Below are 24,259 nucleotides of genomic sequence, written 5' to 3' on the forward strand. Positions count from 1 at the left end.
CAAAACAATGTCGTTTCATTTAAATGAAACAGTGCTTTTTTACCAAAACAGTTTATTTTGACCAGCAAAAACAAAAAAATGAAAGCCATACGACTTGTTGTCTGGTTATTTTTCATTGTCTTCAACCTTTGTACCTGAAAGGCTACTCGGATGACTACTTATTTAGAGCATTTAATGCTTCGTCTCTCAACCAAACTGGAAAAATCATACACCACTAAGATGGTCTGATATTGTACTACATGCCAACATAATTTTTGCCTGCTGATCGCCCCTATAGCCACGTGGCACTACAACAAAAAGGCAAACCCAATCAATATTTAACAGCCAAATTTCCAACGATTATGATAACAACTTTGAGCCAACGATTAAGATAACTTGATCAATATTTTTAAGAAAAATAAAAGATTGTTGGGTTTGCAGTCGTCCCAGCCCAATCTGATTGGGCCAGACCTAGGCCTCAGGTTGAGTCTAGCCTAAATAATAAAAATTATTAAAAAAATTTAATAATAAAAAAAATTGAGATTTTGACAGGTTAAACCACGAAACTCGAGTCAATTTAATATGTAGTTATCTCAATATTAAAAAACAAATATTATCTTGAGGTTTTTTTAAAAATTAAACCATAATTTTTACAAGTCATTGAAGTTAACTCTGGACTCGTTGAGTCAATTGAGTTATATCAAAATAACTCTCACTCGATTTAATTTAAAACTTATAGTAGATGAGGAATTGATTCAGAAGTTTTTAAAGTTATCATAATGAATCGAGTTTAATAATAATATTAAATAATTACTAGCAGTCTAAACATTTTTTTTATATGTTATGAAAATTTAAATCCAACTCGTAAAGTAGCCCAGATAAGAGAAATCTAGTAAATCACTAATTTAGCTCATTTTAATTTGTCTCTTAGTTTTGGTTCATATATTTAAACACGTTTCTTTTACTTGCAAGTAATATATTCCTTGCAAATGTCTTAGTTTCTTTCCATATCTCAATTGATATTTTTTTAAAAAAATATTTTCCTTTTCTAAATTAGTTAATTGAAATCATTTACCATTAATCTGACTAATCTTACATATATAATTTTTTTCTATAGAAAAAATAATATTGTTTTACAGAAGTATAACCATTATATAATAAAGTATAACCATTATATCATATTTCACAGTATTATTAGATAGATTTTGTGTATAATAATGGATTAATGCTAAAGCACACGAACGGAAAATAAAATAATAACAAAAAAAAAAAAGGAATACAGACAACAACATGGATGGCAATTTCAAGCAAGTTTTTGATCCTGGGTGGAATCGGAATTGTAATTTAATAGACAGAGCAAAAAGAATTTGCAGGCAAGACACGACACAAAAAAGAAAAAACAAAAAACAAAGCTGGTGTATGTGTAGACTTTGATTAAGATTGGCAGAAGATAATGTTCGAAAACTATGAAATCAATCGGATTGCTGACCCAGCTGATTTTCATTTTCATTCCCCCCTCCACGTGGGAGACGGCTATCTCAACAGGTGACCACCCAATGTCTTCTCGCCACGTGTGCATAAGAGCGCTTATTCACGTGTTTCGCAAGTAACAATAATCGAAGCATCAGATAGAGGGAGGGATGGGAGACTACTTGCTAGTACTCAGTCCTAGTGATGTGGGGCCTTCCTTGTTTATCATGGGGACCACCCCACAAGAACACTGCAAATACAGCTTCTTAACCGAGCCGAAGCTTGAAGCGGTTAGTGCTGGTATGCAGGAATAACGCGGCAAGAGTCCAAGAGGGGCATTATTGCACCGTCAAATGCTATCTATCACGGTGATATATATATATATCATCAACAACTTATGAGAATTTTGGTTTAAAAAATAGACATCAATGATGAAATTGGGATTTTTACAAATTTAAAATAAACTGATCTTTGTTTTGTAAAAATAAAAATAAATACAAGAACTTAATTGAATTTAATGAGAAAATTTTACTTTAAAATTTAAAATTTAAAATTTAAAATTTTCAAAGAGTGTTCGCTTTGCATGAAATAATTTATAACACACGTGTGAATATAATTTTTTATTTTTATTTTTGATAAGTAAAGATATAAAAAATAAAAAAAAATAATGAAATATTAATGAAATAATGGTTATGATAAAGTATACGATAAATCACCTAAAACCTTTTGTAGTTTGATTACGGTAACACTTTGCATTTTTATTTTTTATAAATTACATCTAACTATATATACTTTATAATGTAATTTTACATAATATCCTAAAGAATTTTATGGTGCGTATTGAGTAACTAGTATCATCCTATTAATTATTTTCTATGACACACTTTACAAAAAAGAGATAAATACAATAAGGAGAGAAATATTCTAAGTAGAGATATTCTTATCAATTTTGATAGATCATGAATTTTATTCTCTTTCCAACTTGCACGTGTCTCTTTCTTCAAAGTAGATTATATAAAAGAACTAATATGATATCACTAGTTATTCTCGGTGCACCATAAAATTTCTTAACATCATGTAAATATTTTATTTATGCTAACATATAAATTTTTTTTAGAATCTATAAAACAAAAGTTCAAAAAAATTATAAAAATATCATCAATCATATTTTTGACTTATTCTTAATAACTAGAATACCCTTCACATCTCATTTAAAACCACCATACTAATCATCCACCGCCATCATCTCTCTCTACCACTTCTAAATTAACCCAATATCCCACCATCTTCGGCAACAACTATTTTCACCATAAAAACTAAGCATAACATCACAAAAGAAATCCACTCTAGCCACCATCCCCTAGAAAACAAACTTAATTCATCTTAAAACCAACTCTAAACTTTCTTTTAGACACCATTAACCTCCATTAACACCAAAACTTTCACTGACACCAAAACCTCTATTACAAACCATCATCTTCTCCTTTAAAATCAAGTCCTCAAGTTTTAACAAAACCAAAATGGACCATTCCCTAAAAAACAAACTCATCATTGAACTAGCTTATACCTCTCTCTCTCTCTCTCTCAATCACCATCAACCTCCACGGACACTAAAATCACTATTATAAGCCATTATCTCCTCTATTAAAATCAAACCCCCAAGTTCCAACAGAGGCAGCTCTTTAATTTTCCTCCTATCAAGCCTTACATCTTTTGCAATAATAAACCTAGTATATATAAAAAAATGAAAATATTTGGATAATAAAAAAAGTAAGCAATAATATTTAACACACTTACAAGCTAATTTTGCAATAATAAACCTAGTATATATAAAAAAATGAAAATATTTGGATAATAAAAAAAAGTAAGCAATAATATTTAACACACTTACAAGCTAATTTCTAATAAGCATTTTTATAGAATAGATAGTCAGCAACATCAATTAGACTAAAATTAAAGCCTAATATCTATTGATGTCTATAAAAGAAATGAGAAAGAGAAGAGAGAATAAAAATGATAGGAGAAGTAGAAAACAGGGAAGACTTGTGGAAAACCTTATTGGTGTTATCATTATTGATATTAATGATTTTAGTGGTGGTGGCTGGGTAGTTTTGGTTTAGTTTTGATATTTAATAATAGTTATAATGGATATGGGTTAAGTGGTTATAATAGTTGATTTTTAGTTTGAAAAGAATGATGATGGTGGAGTGTCAATTTGATGAAAGAGATGGTGGTTGTAGTGGTTTTGTAGGTGTTAGACTATGGGTTAGGTGATTGTAATGGTGAGTTTAGTTTGAAGAGGGTAGTGGAGAAGGATCGATTTAGTAGAGAAGATGACAACATGTGATGGTTTGATGGGTGATGTACTATGATCTAGGTGATTGTAATGGTGAGTTCAGTTTGGAGAATACGATGGTGGTAAAAGATTGATTTGGTGGAAGAGATGATGATGGATGGTTGATTTGTTAGAAAAGATACCGAGTTCAATTTAGGTTTCAATAGGGTATAGAGGGGGGGGTAGAGGAGTATATCCAAAATGATTTGTTCTCAATCTTAATTACCTGCAATACTAGTTTGTTTAGTTAAGAGGGCATTTGGTTATCATGACATCAATGTTAGTTGCGTCAATTGGAGAAAAGGTGGATTATTTTCATATTTTAGTGCATGCATGATTCTTATTAGATTTATATTCTAGACCTCAAATAACCATACCATTTATTATATGCCTATATATGAATGTCATATACAAGATTTGTAATTTTTAAGATAATAAGTAATATACAACTAAAACATTGTTATTTTTATCAGATTTGTTATAATGTACTAAAAAAAAGTTGAAAGGTATCTGATTGTTCCTATTTAAAAAAAAACAAAATTCATTTTTGTTGGTTTGATTTATTCAGAAATAATACAACTCCTTACTATATAAACATACATTTGAAGATTAATATAATAAATTTCTTATTATCATAAAGTTGTATGTATTTATTTAGAAGTCTCTTAAAATCTCAATGGAGTGGTGTTTTTATCAATACCAGGTCATTTTGTATAGGTTTGCTGACTTTAACGATATAAGAACGGAGGTAACTTGTAACTCTTCTTTGAAATATTTCTCTTTTTAAATAACATATTTTAGCCTATAACAAGCATTTTCTTGAAAGGAGATTAGAGAACGGTAGCTTTAATCATCAAAGCCTCGTGAGTTTTTTGACGTGTGACAAAAATAAAATCCTTACTTTGTTCTAATTTGTGACAAGAGTATACTTTTCTAGGTGTATATATACCTTTTAATGAAGGAGGTTTTTAAGAAACAATATTTTTCTTTAGTTATTTTTTTTCTATTTAGTTTAGAAAATGAAATATTATACTTAATGGTTTTATTTCTCCCAATTTGTTTAGGATTTTGATTATCTTTTTTTTTTATTTTCAGGTTTCTTAATTTGTTTTATTTAAAGAGTTGTAGGCAAACTATTTGAAAAGTAATATTTGGTAATAAAATTATGAATTAGAGTTTCTGCGTGATCCCTTCTTTTTGAGAAATTTGTGTTTGTTTTGCTTGCTCTCATTCTTATGTAGTTTTTGTCCATGTTAGTTGATACTAGAGCTTTGTGTAAGTTGATATCAAAGCCCAATTATTCTTAGTAGTTAGTTATTGTGTGATATTGAATAACCATGGCTAAAAGAGGTGATTGCGAAGTAGGACGTGCTCGTGTAAGAAGGGATGAGGTGTTTCTTTCTAAAAAAAAAGACATTTAGGAATTGGTGATAAAAGACATGTAAAGATTGATTGCAAAATTGACTCATCAGTTAGTGGTGATAAAGTTGTAGAGACAAACTGAAGAATTGTCCCATTAATTAATGAAGATGAAGATGAGAAAAATATTGGTGGCTCATTACAAAAGTGATCATGGATCCATGACTAGTTTTGAGAACCCATTTAAAAGACATGAGTAGATTAGGCAACCTTTTAATTAGGATGAATATGGTATTAAAACTAAAATATTTAATGATTCTAGTTATTTTGTATATTGGAATCAACCATCAATTTATAATGTTTATTTTGATGTTTATATTGATCATTTTGATTATAAGTTTACTATTAAACCAATAGGGCTATATGGATACTAAATATGTTGATGAAGAAAGTTTGAGGTTTTTAATTATTTACTCTAGAAGAGAAATCATTTGTCAATTGATGTTTCTTATCCAAAATCTAATATAAAGGTACTGAAGTCAATATCTAAAACTATCATACATCGAAAGTGAAAAAAGAAAAGAGGTTGGAGAGCCTTCATTCTATCCATAAGACCAAGATAAGAATAATTTAAACTAGAGGGTAAGTTTTTTAAGCCAGTGAAATTGGTGCACGGGGTTTTTAATAAAAAATATTTTTTTTATTTAGTTTAGAAAATTAAATATTATATTTAATAATTATTTTCTATTGCTTTTCTTTTATTTTCAAGTTTCTTATTTTATTTAGATTGATATTTGAGTTTACTTAAAGAGTTGTAAACCTTTTAGTAAGACATACTACTTGAAAAAAGAATTCTGAATTAGGGTTTCCAAGTGATCCATTCTTTTAAAAATTTTATGTTCTTGTGTTTGATGTCTTTCTTGTTTTGTTTCCATCTATGTCACCACGATAAGCCATGAATTATATAATACAAGTTACCATAATATGTAATTATGCATTACTCGTAGAATTTTTTATTATATAATATTTTTTTACAAATTTGTTACAAAAAAAGAGAGTGTTGTTAATACTTGCCCTAACAAGAGATTAATCTAACCATATTACAATAAATATGAAAGGTTAGATTTAATTATCTTATACATGGATATAAACAAGTTATACTAAAAATTTAATCATGACCTTTTATAGGTATCAAGAAATCCATTATCAATGAAATGAACTAAAAGTCTATTAATATTTACTATAAACAATATATTAATCTATGAAAAGTTATATATAAAGAAATTAATATGGAAGATCGTTGGTCATCGTATGCCAAATTACAAATCTAGCAAGTGCATTGCTAGGAGGTGGAAACAAAAAATAATAATAAAAACACTAAAAAAGAAAAATAGAATCAAGGTGGGCTTATTATTTAAGGATCTCACATTAATTTTGACTTCATAACAAGTTTTTTAGTACTTTTGATGCAACTAAGTCTATGAAAATTGAATGTTCTAAATATTCAAGTTTGTGGGGACTTGACCCGGATAAATTATGGACATGGTCTTATAGATATTTTTATGGACCATGGGAAAAGGTCTATGCTCATGAGGAGGTATGGTCTTGCCAGATTAGGTTAGTATCTTAAGATGGTAATAATAGAAGATTTGACTAGTGGATCATGATTAAATATTTTCAGGTGATTCTACGAGCAATTATCCCATTGAAATCACTTTATCGCTTATTGAACCGTTGGATCTCCTAGAATTAGAGTTATAAGTTGTTTGGGTCAATTTTGTTAATTTTCCTCTCTTTTTTTTCAACTTTATTGTTTATTTTTGGATTTTGTGTTTATTTCTTTTATATTTTCATATTGTTATTATCTCCTAGTAGAGGTAGGTTTTTGATCTATTTAAAGGTTTTGTAAATCTCTAAAAAAGCAAATCTTATTAGATTTACTTTTAAGTGAATAAAACTTTGAATTTAAAGTTCATACCTACAACTTTATTTGCCCTCCAAATCTTTCTTTTTTTCCTATCTTGTTGTTGTACTAATTGCTTCCACTTCTATTAACCTTAGTAACAACAATTAGTGGCAGTAGTGAAGACATCTTGGTCAAATGACCCATCATATGCACTATCCTAAATATAGGGTCACATTTGGTGATTTACCATCTCTCTCTCTCTCTCTCTCTCTCTCTCTCTCTCTATATATATATATATATATATATATATATATATATATATATATATATATATAACTTACCATGATAGTTTGGACTAAGACTAGATAATTCTTCGTACTATGCTGCGGTGAGATAAAAAATTTTAAATGTAAAAAAATTATATTCAAGTTAAGAGAAATTCTTTGATGGTGTTATTAAACCCAACTCAATGGGTTAAGCCTGAAATCTCCTGACCAAATCCTTACCTAACTCGAGTTTTAAATCAAATTGTATAAAAGTTATTCTAGCCTGACTCGATTGACTTGTCATGTTAAAGAAAACTCAAATGACTAGTGAAAACATGTTTTGACTTTAAAAATATTTTCAAGATGACATCTTTTATTTAAAAAGTATTGAGGTAGTGACACATTAGATCAACCCTAGTCAACTTAGGTTAACTTGTCAAACCTGCCACTTGGATCAAGAGCTTCATTGAGTTTAATAAATTTTTTTAAAAAAAACTATTTTTGTTTAATTATATGATAAAAAAATAGACGCTCGTAAAATTGAACGCCGAGTCAATACTGGAATGTTTTTCTAACACTACGATATCCCTATCAAAAGTAAATTAAAATAAATTATGAAGTTTAATTTTTAATAATTATGTTATTTTTGAAATTATTTTTATTTAATAATATGAAAAAAATAGATGCTAAAAAATTGAGCACTAACTCAATGACGATATATTGTTTTGAAAATCCAATACCAATATATTTTTCTAAGATCATGATAATTCCATAAAAAATAAATAGAAATAAATTATGAAGTCCAATTCACAATAATTTTTTTTTCGGAACCATTTTTTATTCAACAATATGATATGATATTTTTTTATTTAATAATACGATAGAAAAAAATAGACGAGCATAAAACTGAGTATTAACCTAATATCAAGATGTTTTTTTAGATCATGAGAACTCTATATAAAAAAACCAAAATAAATTACAAAATCTAATTACCAATAAATCTAATATTAAAAGATGAAAAATAAAAAAACAAACTAAAAAAATACGTGTTATTGTTCCAACGAACAATATCATGTGAGGAGGGGAACAATGATTTCCCCTACTCTTTTAGTTTATGTTAGTTTATTTAATAATATAATTAAAAAGTAGACGATTATAAAACTGAGTACTAATTAAATATCAAGATGTTTTTTTTTTATTTTATGTTAATTTATTTAATTATATGATAGAAAAAATAAACGATGTAAAATTAAGTATTAATTGAACACCAGGATGTTTTTTGGGACCATGATTACTCCCGTATCAAAAAAACCAAAATAAATAATAAAATTTAATTTTTAATAAACCTAATATTAAAAGATAATTTTTATTTTTTAAAAAACACATATTATTGTTAGAAATAACAGTAACATATGAGAAGGGAGTTTATTTTAGTAATCTCCTTCGTCTCCCTCCCAGAAACAAAAGAAAAAAAAATTAAAGTGAAATTACCCGGTTATAAAAATCTCATTTATTTGCTTGTAACTTTATTAACACTCTCTCTATGTACTACGGTTTGGATTAAAGTTTTGCCCTACATATTCATCAAAGTCCAACTTTTGTTCCCATAGTATATATAAAATTGTCCAATGTCACCCCTGTTTCCTTATACCACTAAATTACTAACAAAAATTCGATTTTATTTTTGTTCTTGTTCTTGTTTTAATTCTCTCTCTCTCATTTGAAATCCCAAGTGTCTATATATATATCCTCGAATTGATTTCAAGAGATCATGATCTCTTGAAAATTTGAATTTCTATTATTGTTAGACTACTTGATCTGCAGAGAAGACAGGATTAAGAGGTGATAACAAGAGATTAATGTTAGGGTTGGCGGAAAGCAGCAAATTAAGGCGATGGGAACCCATTCTCTGAGCTGTAATGACGATGGGGTGCATGTGGGTACGACTCAGAACCTACATCTCTCTCTCTCTCTCTCTCTCTCTCATGCATAACTATCTATACTTTAATGAAGATTACTGGAAGGAAAAGAAAGAAGAAGGAACTAGAACTAGTATGTGAAGAAAGACAAAATTGTATAAACAACTTGTTAGTTTTGTGCTATCTCCCTCCCCCTGGTCCTGACTGCCCTTGCTCTGCCTTGCCTGCCAACATCTTAATTTTATGTTCAAAATGCCTTTTCAGGTTTCGTTCCTTCTTTTTAATCATATTTCTACTGTTTGAACTTGTACTTTCCCATTCATTTTCACTGTTACACTGCTTCTACATTCCAAATCACCATAGTTTGGCACTCTGACATCAGCCATATATATTATAAGTCTGGAATTTTGTTGAGGAAATGCAAGATGTAGTTGGGCCTCATCATTCACAATAAATGCTAGACCTCTAATGTCTTTAGTGCACGTTTCAAGCTGTACTCCCCGTGGGGCTAGCTACCATAAGACGACTGCCTGTAGAGTTATAGGCACACGAACAGTAAACAGAAACAAGTTGCCCGTTTAATTTGGTATTTTCCTTCAGTAAAACTTCAGCAATCCCCTGCATACAAGACTTGTTGCATAGAGCTAGTTCATGAATAGCAGGGCAGTGACATTCCACAATCATTTACTATGAGAAGTCCTTGTATCAATGTGTTATCTACAGTTTAATGGTCCGATTTCCTTGTATTAATGAAGTCTATATATATATATATATATAATCTCCCCATTCGCTACACTAATAGCATAATGACCATATTTATATCATGGAAATGTGACAAAAGTAATAAATTTCTTGCGGTATGCGGTTAAATGTTGTGTCCTTGTAACGAGGGAGTGACAAATGCCACACACAGGAACATCCTCGAGCGGTCCAGGGAAAGGTACCGTATAAATCCTCACAAAGTGAAAGAAAAGTACTGTAGTGGAAAGTGAAAGCAGTAATAGTGGTGATGATTAAAACTATGATTAATGGAAAAGCAAGCTCTTTAGAATTAGAAAGTAGTGGATACTGTAAAAAGATGCTCTGCTAGCTGCTGTTTTAATTACTTGAAAACTTTACAGTGCGCATGGAAGAGCATGAGAAATCCAAAAGGAGGTCAGAGCTTTCCCCAACTTAAACATTTAATACAATCAGTCGGTTTTTGAGATTCAATATGCTTCTCTGCAATCTCATGCTCCCCATCTGCAATAAAATATACTCTCGCATCCTCCACCGAACTGACCACAAACCCTTATCTTTTCCAAACCCATTGTATCTCTCCTCCTATCAAATATTGAAAATTATATTTTTTTAGGTAGCCTTTTTTTTCCCCTCATATTTTACATGTTCAAATACTAATAGCATCATTTTTAGGATTATAAAATTAAACCATATGCTCTTTATATCTATATAAGCATTCCCCTTACTTAAGAAGTAGCATTACACTGTATCACTATAGCTAGGTATTTGGTCATCCATCTTGCTTGTTGAAGTTCAAGTTCTCAAGTTCAAGGTAGAAGAAAACAATATTCTCTCTTTATATTCACTTTCTCTTCCTTAATTCGTTAAATTATGTTTTATCGTTACATTTTCTTGATTTTCTCGTATTACATGCACGAATTCCTGGACCAGTTTCTTGAATTTCTTCGGTGTTTGTCTTTATTACACAATGGAGGACAAATTTTAGTTACCAAACTGACGTTAGCAATGGTTGTTTTGTTTGTTCAGGATCGATCACCGCAGTTTTCGTGGTTACTGGCTGTCCCAGATTGCACAGAAAGTATAATACAAAGCCAGAGGTTTGTTCCAATTCTGGTTCTACACAACTTACATTGAAAGAACTTCGTATAACTAATAATATAAAGAGTAAATATTTTCCCCTCTGCTAGCTAGCTGCTTTTGTATTTTAAGCAAATGAGTGGCAGTTGGATCTTTATTTCTTATTCTCTCTCTTTTCTGCAGAGCTTCACCCTTTAACTTGCTTTATGTTTTTCTTCATGGTTTTAAGAATAAAAAGACTTTCTTGTTTCTACTGAAGATTCTTCAAAATCAATGGATAGTTTGGGATGGGATGTCGACTCACAAGTTCTCACAAACTCACCATCATTGTGGAGCAATCAACAACATGATGGCGTGGATCTTGGAGAGGACATCTTCCATCAAATTCAAGAGCTCCAAAAAACTCAAACATCAGCACCACAGCTGAATTCGGGTTCTGAAACAGTAAGTGGAGTAGTCAAGAGTTGTTAATACTAGCTACTTCCTGCTTTAACAGTTTCTGTTCCAAAATAATGTAATGAATCAATTTATGCTTATGAATTTATATATCGCAGCACCAAGAGGTTACAAGGTTGGTTGCAAATACAATGCTGGCAAAATCATCTGGAGCTGGAACAATATGCAATTGGGGAGATGCTTCAGCTCAAGAATTGTATTCTTCTTCTTTGATCAGTAAACCTTTTTCTGTAACTTGCATGGCTGATTTTAGCATGGGTGGCCAACCAAGAATCAATACCAATGGCTTACAAAATAGCAAGGCTTGTGTTTCGACGGGCTCTCTTGAGTCGCTTGATTGCTTGCTATCAGCGACCAATAGCAACACAGACACATCAGTTGAAGATGATGGAATTTCCATGATTTTCTCTGATTGTAGAAACTTGTGGAATTTCGCCCCCAATAGCAGTGCTGCAGTTTCATCTGGGGAGTCTGAGAACAATACTTGCAATCCAAGAAATAAGGAGATGCATTGCCCAGTAAGTGAGCTTGATGAAACTGTCTCTCATTGTTCTTCAGATCAATATGGAAAGAATAGAGATTGTTCGCAAACTAAGCCTGTTTCTACAAAGAGAAGTAATGATCACTGCAGTGAGCTGAAAATGGGTCTAAAGCATCCTTTTTTCGATATTCTCCAAAGTGAGTGTTCTAATCAAGAAGGTGGTTTTAGACTAATTTCAGATAATCCGCCAAAATCAAAGAAACCCAGATCAGATAAGCGTCCAAGCTCATCAAACATCAACTTTCAGCAGCCAAGCTCATCAATTTCTTCTTCTATTGAGGAGCCTGATCCAGAAGCCATTGCACAGATGAAGGAGATGATTTATCGAGCAGCGGCTTTTAGGCCAGTGAATTTAGGCTTGGAAGTTGCGGAGAAGCCTAAGAGGAAGAATGTTAGAATATCAACTGATCCACAAACAGTGGCAGCAAGGCAAAGGAGGGAGAGGATAAGTGACAGAATTAGGGTTCTGCAGGGGTTGGTCCCTGGTGGTAGCAAGATGGACACAGCATCAATGCTTGATGAGGCTGCGAACTACCTCAAGTTCTTAAGATCACAAGTCAAGGCACTAGAAAACCTAGGCCACAAGCTTGACTCAGTGAATTGTCCACAGCCACCAAACATTGCTTTCTCTTCTTTACCGTTCAACCACTCGTTTCCCTTGCAAAATCACTTTCCATTCCAAAACCCTAATCATATTCACCCCTCTCAAGGCTAATACCAAAGAACCCAAAAAAAACCCTTGATAATGGATTTTAATCATAGTAGTCATCATCGTTATTTCCATCGCCAATGATTAAGAATCCAAAGCACATTTTCTAGCCTAAAAACAAGTACAAAAGCTAACCCAAGATCCTTTGCCAAGTAATCTTAATCATTACATTCCAATAACCCAGAGTCAAAAGCATTCACTAATGATGGTTACTTAGTTATCAACATGATCACATCCACTTTTCAAGAGTGAGAGATCTAGCTTTGCAAAGTCTATCCCACTTACTGTTCTTGCAGTTTCCACTAAATTAACGACAGTTGAAGAAACGATTGGTGGAAACAGTAAGAACAAGGATAGGGATAGCATTAGTTAATGAAATATTGTCTTTCTTTTGCATAAAAAAAAGGGGGATGGCAATTATAACACATATGATTAAGATCAAGGGCTAGAAAGTGGGAATCAGTTTAAGATTGTTGCTGTAAGATTTGTTTAATGTATTCGATGCACTTAAAAGCTCACTTTTCTTGGAGATCTTTATGAGGTTTATTTGATGTAGTAATTTGTTAGCTAACCAAGGCAAGAGACATTCTCTTTAGAGATGTGAGCCCCTGGTCAGCAGTCAGTGGTCCTGTCTCCTTGATTCAACCCAAAGCGTGCCCTTGAAAGTCTCCCCCAGTCTCATTGCTTAGCACATGTTTATGCTTCTTTTTTGGCAGGTGTGGTTTGTAAGAGTTCCTTTCTGCATTTTAAAACTCTAATTCCTAGAATTATACTCCAGCTAATGATATTCATCATCATGATGGCTTGATGATATGGGCTCATATAAATTTTGATATTTGGGCTTCTTACTTTCCCGTGTGGGAGTTGAAAAGTGGTTTTGGATTGGATCATACCTCTTTTTTTTTCTTTCTTTTTTCCTTGCGTGTGTGGTCGGGGGATTATATACTATATTTAGACAATATTCGGCTGTGAAAGAGCCTAGATCTTTCCCTTGGTTTTTGTTTTTATACAAGTTTCTCAACCCAAGTTGACAAATGCTAGCTCGAATAATAAAGGTCCCAGAAAATAACCAATTTTCTTATGCAGAAATCTCATGAAAACTCGTATATTTTGTAGGCTTTCACAAGTTGGAAATCTGAATTTTGATATGGTTGTTGAATTTGTATGGACAGCTACGTTTCTGAATTATATATTCTAATGGGATCTTGCTAGCTAGCCAACTGTTGCTACCGGCTCGAGCGGTGGGGGAAGAAAACGGAGCTAGGTGCATCATCGCTCGATTTGTTACAACTAGCTACTAGCTAAGGCAACATTCAATGGACCTTGCATTATTGGTCTCCTATTAATATTGACATCAGGCAGGCAGCACATGTTGACTTGATAAAAAAGTATTTCCTTTTGCCGCGTGCACAGTTTGAATAATTGAATATTCGGGTTTTCAGTTGCTATCGACATTTTGAAACAGTTTTTTTTAATAAAATAATCTTTTTACAAGGGGATTTAGATAAATATTAATTTTATCACCCCCCTCACCGCCAGCAAGATGCTGTGAATAGTTTTTTAATTAAAAAAAATACAAAAAATGTTGTTTTCTTCACAATATTTTATTAATTTTATCAAGACCAAATGAATTTTATTTTTATAAATACATCATGAAATATAATTTATTTGTATAAAATATGAAATAAAAAATATTTTACTGGTAAATTACAACAATCTCTTTGACATTTATACTATCAAATTAAAAATTAATTGGAAAATAACTATTAATAAAAAAGGGTTCCCTAAATAATTTTTTAAAAAAGTAAAAGCGAGTGCATTATTTATTTATTTATTTTTTAAATCAGAATCATAAAATTAAATTTTAATAAAAATAGAGTTTTCATATTACATCGTGAATGTATTAAAAAAAATACAAGAATAAATATATTAGATTTCTTGGAGTCTATTTTCAATATATACATGTGATTGTAAAATAATTTGCAGATAAAAAAAAAACTGAATTTGAAAATAAACACTATCAGAATTTTGCATATTACTAATAAATGTTTCTGTTGATATTAAGACATTGATTATGTAGGAAATAAGTTTATCAACAAAATCATCGATGGTTCTATTTGTTGTAAAATGTATCATTGGTGATTTCTAGTAATTGGTTGCTCATTTTGTAGGTAATATAATCATCATTGGATTTATAAACATAAAAGGGCGCCAAAAAAAAAACTCACAAACATCATTCAGTCAGTATTTACATTGGTGTGTATGGAATATTACTGACGAAATATGCCCGTAGATGATTAAATATTGTCAGTGACATTTCTTATAAAACAATTTCCAACTCTTTGGAACTCTCCAAGGGAGTTAATCCGTCAATAATTTGCCTATTTTTTTTTAAATATAATAAATAGAGTATAAAAAAATAAAAAAATTTAAATTAGAATAAAGATCCAAATATCTATTAAATATTTTAAAACTCATCATTTTCAATACAATTCATCTAAAAGAGAGGGGCTGGAAGAGGAGTCGGAGGCGACAGGTCTTGGTCGGGACTGGGGGGCCAATAAGGTGGACCATATGTACCACCAATGTATGATTTCTGCTCCATATACAATCGCAAGAGTTCGGTCGTATCAACACTAACTTGTTATGTCTCAGTAGCAAGGTGGATCATTTTGGCTTCAACTTGTTGGTTTAAAATTGGCTAGAATTCTAAAGATTGAGAGCTTAAAATTGATTGCAATGACCCAACGATCGATACATTACATCACATCCATAAATCCTTAGCCATAGTGGTTGAGATACCATAAACTTAATTTTTATTTGGTCCACCAGATGATCTAGCCTCCAACCACAAATTCAGATTGAATTCAGGATAGGTTAGAGGATCATCCTCATATCTCTCCTACAATCACATGGTATATATTTCTTGAAAAAAAATTTGTAAGTTAATTTAAAGAAATAATAACTTAAGGAAAAACTTGTTGAAAAATTCAACTTCCATAAAATTCTAAGCTCGACTATCCATGACTTGTTGTACCTTTTTTTTATTGTCATCATTTCACATGTGACTCTTTACAAAAGATCAATCGGTCATAGTTCCAAGAACAATAGCCTACAAAAAAAAAGTGATTTTAGTTAGTTAATTTAAAGAAATAATAACTTAAGAAAACACTTGTTGAAAAATTCAACTTACCACGAAAATTTCTAAGCTCGATTATCCATGACTTGTTGTACCTTTTTTTTTACTGTCATCATTTCACCTGTGAGTTTTTACAACAGATCAATCGGTCTTGGTTTCAAGAATCGTAGCCTAGAAAAGAAAATTGATTTTAGTTAAACATTTTCATAAAAAACAACAATTTAAAAATAAATTAATGTAATAAAAGAAGAATCTTACCATCCACTTTGCATGTAAAACAAACAAAATGGATCCACTAGTGTGCATGGTAATCAAACCATAAATCTCTTTATTCCAGTTCTTAACCACCACATGAAATGCTCTAATGTCACATGCTGGATATAAGCTTCCCAAATAGCCTCCACGATGTGCGGAGGTTTGAAATCCCAAACCACCACGTCTTCCCAACATGGAAGACCTCTTTCTTTAGCATTTTTTTTGTTTTTTTTTGGCGCCTCATACCAAAAATCACAAAATCTTCATAGTAGAAATAAATTAACGGTTAAGATAATGAAAAATATAATTCTAACATTTAAATAAAAAATATGACATTGATATTTCAATCTTACCTGGTTGCGTTGTGATTCTCTCAAAACCTTCTAATAATAGCGTTGCCATCCTTATCCCAGTGAAATTTCTCTTTACATGTCAAATTTATAAAATAATTAGTTCATTAAAGTTAATAAACTAACTGAATTAAGATAATAAAAAAACTATTTAAGTATATACTATCTTTGTACTTCATGAACCATCAATCATTAGTTTCCATTCAAGATTTTTAGAAACCTGACTCCATTGAAACAACAACATTTTCATTGCCAATGATATCGTGTAAGTAGCCAAAATATTTGTAAACCTAAAATCCAATTCATTAATTGAAATTTATTTTTAAAAAATTATTAACTGTTCTTTAACTAACAGTTAGTTAATTTAAATAAATAATAACATAAGGAAAAAATTGTTGAAAAATCCAATTTACCATGAAATTCTGAGCTCGACTATCCATGACCTGTTGCACCCTTTTTTGACTATCATCATTTCACACGCGAGTTTTTATAAATGATCAATCAGTCTTGGTTCCAAGAACCGTAGCCTGCAAAAGAAAACTGATTATAGTTAAGCATTTTTTTAAAAAAACAACAATTTAAAAATAAATTAATGTAATAAAAAAAAGAATCTTACCATCCGCTTTGTATGCAAAATAAACAGAATGGATCCACTAATGTGGATGATAATCAAACCATAAATCTCTCCATTCTAGTTCTTCGCCTTAGACTGTGACCACCGCATGAAATGCTTTGAAGTCACATGCTGGATATAAGCTTCCCAAATAGCCTCCGCGATGTGTGGAGGTCTGAAATCCCAAACCACCACATCTTCCCAACGTGGAAGACCTCTTTCTTTAGTATTGTTTTGGTTTTTTTCTGCACCTTATACAAAAAATCACACAAACTTCATGGTAGAAATAAATTATCTATTAAGATAATGAATAATACAATTTTAACATTTAAATAAAAAATATGACATTGATAGTTCAATCTTACCTAGTTGCGCTGTGATTCTCCCAAAACCTTCTAGTAATCAAATTTATAAAATAATTAATTCATTAAAGTTAATAAACTAACTGAATTAACATAATAAAAAAACTATTTAAGTATATACTATCGTTGAACTTCCTAAACTATGCATCAATCATGGGTTTCCATTCAGGATTTTTAAATACCTGACTCTATTGAAACAATGACACTTTCATCGCCAATGTTATCGTGTAAGTAGCCTAAACATTTGAAAACCTAAAATTCAATTCATTAATTGAAATTTATTTTTAAAAATTCTTAACTATTCTTTATTTTTTTAATCATGCAGGAAAGGAAAACAAACTTACATTGAGTGATTGAGCTTTCACTAGGTAATGTACTTCCCAATGTATACATCCTACTCTGAATGGACCTTCTCAGTGAGGTGGCATCACACTCGACAAGTCTATATTGAGAGAGGTTGTTTGTGCCTCAAGTGTCTGTTTATAGACTGTAACGACTCATGGTCGTTAGAAGCATTGCTAAAAGAATTAGTAGCACTCATGTTCGTATGATGAACAGCTGCTTTTCTCTTGGCATCTATACAAATTAAAGGATTAAAAAAGGTCATAAAATTTCTATTTTAAACAAGTATTTGGTAGCACCCCCCTATATGCGAGACTTCCCATAATCTAATAACCTGCAAATACACATCAATATTATGTAGCTACAAATACGCAGACTAGTTGATTTTATTTACGACAAGTTCTTGTTCTCATACTTGTAACAAATTATTTGTGAAATCACCTAGTTAAATAAGTCAAATCACCTAGTTTTTTCTTAATGTAATTTAGGTCAATCTTATACTTTAAAATCATGCCACCTTGATATTTATGAGTCGTTTGTAATGCGTCATTGCTTAAAAAATGTGTGTTTATGTATGCATGGTAGGGTGTTATTGAAACATCACTCTTTGAACCATTAATCAAACTCATAACCTCAACAAAACAATAAACTATAAAATAAAACCATAAATAATTGAATCTTCATTTTTTCAATTTTCTATTTTTGAATCAGAAATCAAGCTAACAACTTCAAACATTCAAACTAAATTAAATTTCTCAAAATCTTGTTTTGAGTAATATGTTTGGCGACAGGGTAAAAAAGGTAGTGCATGATAAGTTGAGAAATGTTTCAATAATATTTTTCAATAAGTGATAGATTGGTAAGTACCAATCACAACAACATATTCGATCAAAACTAAAAGGTCATTGGTAAGTACCTAACAAAAATGGTGACAGGCTCAATAAGTGAGTGCATGATCGAGTGATAGATTGACAAATGATGAGTTATTTAAGTAACAAAAAAAGAGAGGAAGAATAAACACATTTACCTAATATAGAGGGTTTTCGTGCAAGGATGGAGTGAGAGAGAAAGAGAATGAGAAGAAAATAAGAAGAGGAAGAGAATTTACAGAGAGTTTAAAAAGAAGAGAGAAGATGAGTTGGTGTTCTAAAGTTAGAGAATCTAGTTTTTTAATTGGGGCTTTTTACAGATAGAATTACCGATGGACATTAAAAATATATATATATTTTTTAAATTTTCATTGGTAATTATGTTTGTAATTACGAATTTAATTTTTAATTTAACCTGAAATTTTCAAGAAACCCCCAAAAATCACCGATGAATTTTGAGTTTGTCGGTGATTTAGTCAGTAATTGTTAGTGGTATAAGGGTATAATTATTTTTCACCTCTCTTGAACTTTCGATATAATTAATCAATCAGTGACACCATATGTAATATTCAGTGGCATGGAGGTGTAATGTGTTTCCAACTCTCTAGAACTTTTCTATAGAGTTAATTTGTCGATGATTCCATTTGTAATGATTGGTGGTATGAGGTTTAATTTTTTTCCAACTCTCTGAAACATTTCGACGGAGTTAATCCGTCGATGATTCCATCTATAATTAACAATCATTGGTGATTCCATTGGTATGAAACAAGTTTTTTAATTACACTATTGTATTTTATATTTATCCATCCTGCAAATGCAGTAAAAGCACATCACAATAACACCATTTCTATTTATAAGAATAAAATAACAAAAATTCATGTTTCATTGTCATGTAATAATAAATTAATTTCATTATAAAGGAACAACCAAGAAATATTACATTAAGTCTATTTATAAGGTTGGTGTTTTATAAATTAATCCAAATTGAATTCTTTTTTTTTTTCAATTTCATCATCATCATGTCCACCATAATCTTCTACATTGAATTGTTGCTCGTCGATATCATCATCTTTATTGACTTTTATATGTCCCATAATTGTCAATATATCATTTAACTCCTCAGAATCAACATCAACAAAAGTATTCTTAGTAACGACAAAATTTGAATTTTCATCTCAATTGGTAGACGAAACAACTCGATATAAATTAACTAACTTATCAAGTTGAAAGACATCATCTCCCACAATGACTTCATCATTATCATCCTAAACAACTTGAACACAAACCCTCGGTTTGGTTTTCACTACGGACAACCAATCAACCCTAGAATGATCATTTCTAAAGGAAGGAGTGTATGTGTATTAAACTTGTCGGCATTACTTGGCAAAAACAAAGGCATCATCGATGTTGCGAAGTTTAAGCTTTGTATTAATTTCGATCAAACCATGATGGAGATGTACTTTGATTTCTCTATTAATGGTATCAAACCAATATCATTTGAATAAAAAGACTATTTTGCTCGATATGATTTTGCAATTCAATCACATCTTCTAACTTTTATAATAATCAATTTCAAACTCATTAGAAGTTGATCCCTTAACATAAACTCCATTGTTTCAGATCTTTCTACCTTAACCATACTTTTTAGTATGAAAGACATGTTCATTGATGAAAATACCCATTATAGAACTTCACTTTTTTTTTCAGGACCCAAACAAAGTAAATTCAAAATACCATTAGGATTCCCTCCTAATTTGATAAAGTAGGTATAAGATTACAACCATTAACATTTAAAAAGAAAGGTGTAATGAAATTAAATTTTACAAGAGATAAAAATAATTAAGTAGTGCTTACATGTATTTTGAACCATGTGACAAATTATTTATCTTGTAATTGAAAATTTTGAGTTTCAATCAGGTGTGATTTTTGAGATAGTAAAAATTAAAAATGTTGCCTACGAGAAATTATTTAGTCTATCAGTTTATGAGAGTATAAAAGAAAAATTATTAAAAAACAATGACATGTTAATTATTATACACATTATTATATACATGTTTAAATTCGATTTCTATGAAGTATCTTCCCCCCACTATATTTTTTTTTGTATAAGTCCTCTAAGATGGAAAAATAATGAAAAATTCTCACTCAAAGGCATTTTTCCTTTGTCATCATATCTTGAAACACGGTTAATTCTTGTTTTTAAATGAAGCTCAAAATAGTATGAGATAAATGTGATTGCTTCAACAATATAAGCCTCGCATATTGAAGTCTGAACGTGCTCCTGTTTTTTACTTTTCTCTTAAGGGTAAACAAGTATCTGCATGGAATTAATTATCATTGGATTTATAGACAGATATTAGAGATGAGTTTATTTTATGAGTGATATTTTTTGTAGGCTTGACATGTCATTTTTTATTTTTTATTTTTCTCATTCATTATTTTTTATTATAATTCTATCGGTATATACCAACATACATTTTTTTTTTATGTATACCAAGGGACATAGCAAACAACTATTTCATCAGCAAATGTTACTGCAATTTATCAATGAAATTCTTTTCTTCGGTATTGTCTTTTGTACATATAAATTTTTTGATAATAAAAAACGTAGACAAATCATGAATATAAAAAAAGAAATTCACTCTATAATTTTATATTAAAAAACATCGTGTTAATGTTAAAAGAGATATTTTTTTAATACATTAAATTTTTATTTCAAATCTTAAAAAAAGAAGAATAAAAATAAATAAAAAAGGATAAAAAATACCTAGTGTGCAGGCCTACAAAGCCAAACCTGCTTGCCTAAGCCCTTTATATTTTAATTTCATGCCCGTTTGTATTCTAATTTTTTTTTTTTAAAGTAGACGACGTATTCTTCGTTTTTCAATTTTCCAACCATCAGATACTCCAATCCTGCGTTCCAAGTTTATACCATGTTAGTGCAATTTCTGCGAAGAAAGAAAAAGAAAAACAGAAATATATGCTGAATGTTATGCAAACCACACGCTTTCTAACCTCGTGCTGCCTCAGCTGCAATTCGCAGCCTCCTCTCCCAACTTGAGATATTTTGATTCCTGTCTGCTCCTGTTGGAATAAAATGGTGATACATTCCAGAAAAAAAGAGATTGTATGATCTTCTTCCAAGAATATTGTAATAGAGTTCAGGTATTAACAAATCTGAGAGATAATCTATCAAATTTCCATTTGCCTTGTACTCATACACAAGACCCATGTTGGTGCCTTCATCGCAGTACCCAACAAGATTAGTCAAGTTTCCATGACGCACTCTCAAAAGAAGTTTAACCTGTAAATGAAAGAAACATATTCAGAATATGAAAATGTGTGCAAATGAGGAGCTGAAAACTTATTTTAATTCGTACTTATGAATTACCTCTGCCTCAAACTCCTTGTACCCTTGAACCGATGATGGAGACAACATCTTGACAGCTGCTTGAGTATCATTCAAGTAGCCATGGTAAACTGTCCCAAATCCTCCCTTACCGAGAATTCTTCCGAAGTTGTTGGTCATTTTTAGGACGCCTGAGGACGTGAACTGCCGACTTTTTTCCTCTAGAGGCTCATGTGCCCTGCCGGTTTTGTGTTCCACCTTCCCGGATGCTGAAATTTCAGTAACTTCAGAGGTAGGTATTAATTGTGGAAATCATCTGCAATTATACATGCACATTTAAACCTACAAAATTTAAAACCTTCACTATTGGAAACCAAACTTTGTTTCTTTTTTCTCTTTAAGCAACATAATACGATTGCCAAACCTGCCAGGACAAAAGCTGCTGCCATCAATGCAACTACTAGAACAACAGTATTGTTGTTTCTTTTTCTTTTTCTGGCATGGAACTGATGGATAACAAAGTTCTGAATTTCCGTCCACACTTGAATGATGTAAAATTTGAAAACAGAAGAAAGACTTGGAATTATTGCAAGATGCTGTTTTTGAGGGTTTAAAAATGAATAATAATTTAGCTTATGACTAAATCTTTAATTTTCAATTTCGTTGAAAGAAAAAGGAAACGGATGAAAGAATGTGGGAAGTCTTCATGGGCCCTTAACTTTCTTTTTCTGAAAGAAACAATCTATCAATAGTTTAATCTGTAGACAGAACACAAATGTATTTAATATTCATCATTGTAAATGGTTGATGGAAGATAGAGAACCACTTTGCTTTTTCCGATACAGGTCAGCTGGAACGGGGACTTGTGAGCTTGTTTCCTGTCAAGTTTCTGCAGCAGTACGGAAATTATTACCCTTCTGATATGGTGTGAATATGAAAGTTACATATCAGTTTTAATAGCCATAAAGTCAAAGTTATTTCAAGGATTGCAATTGAGACAGGAAATCAGGCACTGGTCCTGTCAAATTATTGTTTGACAAGTCTCTGAAATTGTAATAGAAATCATAAGAAAATTTCTTTTTGTACCAATATGTTAATCATTCATATGGTTTGGAATGCGATCAAAATACTCACAGAGATTCTAGCAATTTCAGGCTGCCAATATCAGGAGCAGTCTCCCCATCAATCCACTCGACGACAGATTCCTAGCGGAAAGTTCATAAATATATGTGATACAGGGAATAAAAATTGTCTATGATTACTAAAATCCACACACTTACAAGGATATGAATCATATGATTCTAGGTGGAGCAGTATGATCATTGTAGGAACAATTAAGACTTTTCCACACATAATTTCGAGGAGCACTTGGATCTCCATGCCAGTTACTTCTTATTCCATAGGTTGACTTAGTACTCGCAATTGCATTAACTATTATGTTAAACATGAATACAGTCATAACTTCCAAATTAAGTATGCTAAAACAAGGGACAAGACAAATAGTGAAAATGCACATATAAAAATATACATACCATCATCTTGGCGTGTCTGAATGTGGGAGTTCAACTACAGAATAAACTTCAATTGCATTGAGAAAGGGTGGCAGGGTTTAACCTCTGGACTTAAAAGATTGAAAACGTATGTTTTCCTCCTGTCAAGGCTGAAGGGCTAAACACCGTAGTTGTGTACAAGTAACTTGGAGTAAGATCTGGCCAGTATTTTCCATTTAAGGAAATGTTGAAGTGTCGGGACTGGTTGGCTTCAAGCTTTACGATTTCAGTAAAGTGCATGTAGACATAAAATTTAAGAGTTGTATCCTGAGCGTCTATAAAGAATTCCAGGGGCTCGCTGGCATTTGCTGGAATGCCTGCGCTGTTCATGACTGTTGCTCATGATAGTGTATCTTTTTTAAGTCATGCATTACTCGTCAAGAGATCAAGGAATCTTTATTTTCCATCCCAGATGATAAAACTCTTGGACTAAATGGTTATACATCTTTAATTTTCAAGAGAAGTTGGAACATTATTGGTAAAGACTTCACTATTATTATGAGGTATTTTTTTTTTATTCCTCTACTTTGCTTAGGTCTGTAATGCTACAAAAATTGCCTTGGTCCTAAAGGTTGAAACTTTAACCACTATAAATGACTTTAGACCTATCTCATGTTGTTGTAACGTGATGTATAAATGCATATCTAAAGTCATTATGAATAGATTGAAAAT

The 24,259-nt window shown here is 31.2% G+C and overlaps 1 protein-coding gene and 1 pseudogene across 2 annotated transcripts; one reads left to right on the forward strand and one right to left on the reverse strand.

Moving 5' to 3' along the window:
• Positions 1–9,013: 9,013 nt before the first annotated feature.
• LOC133695392 (transcription factor bHLH87) lies at positions 9,014–13,287 on the forward strand. Of its 2 annotated transcripts, none has more exons than XM_062117379.1 (4): positions 9,014–9,255; positions 11,002–11,072; positions 11,312–11,496; positions 11,607–13,287. In XM_062117379.1, the coding sequence occupies exons 3-4, from the start codon at positions 11,326–11,328 to the stop codon at positions 12,762–12,764; spliced, it is 1,329 nt and encodes a 442-aa protein (XP_061973363.1). In that variant the 5' UTR covers positions 9,014–9,255; positions 11,002–11,072; positions 11,312–11,325; the 3' UTR covers positions 12,765–13,287. The 2 variants fall into 2 exon arrangements, with proteins under 2 accessions (XP_061973363.1, XP_061973356.1); XM_062117372.1 differs by lacking the exon at positions 9,014–9,255 and adding an exon at positions 10,381–10,786.
• Positions 13,288–21,586: 8,299 nt separating this feature from the next.
• Positions 21,587–23,917, reverse strand: LOC133681394 (putative leucine-rich repeat receptor-like protein kinase At2g19210; annotated as a pseudogene).
• Positions 23,918–24,259: the final 342 nt, after the last annotated feature.

The sequence above is a fragment of the Populus nigra genome, chromosome 1 (genome assembly GCF_951802175.1).
Source record: "Populus nigra chromosome 1, ddPopNigr1.1, whole genome shotgun sequence".
NCBI classification, from domain to species: domain Eukaryota; kingdom Viridiplantae; phylum Streptophyta; class Magnoliopsida; order Malpighiales; family Salicaceae; genus Populus; species Populus nigra.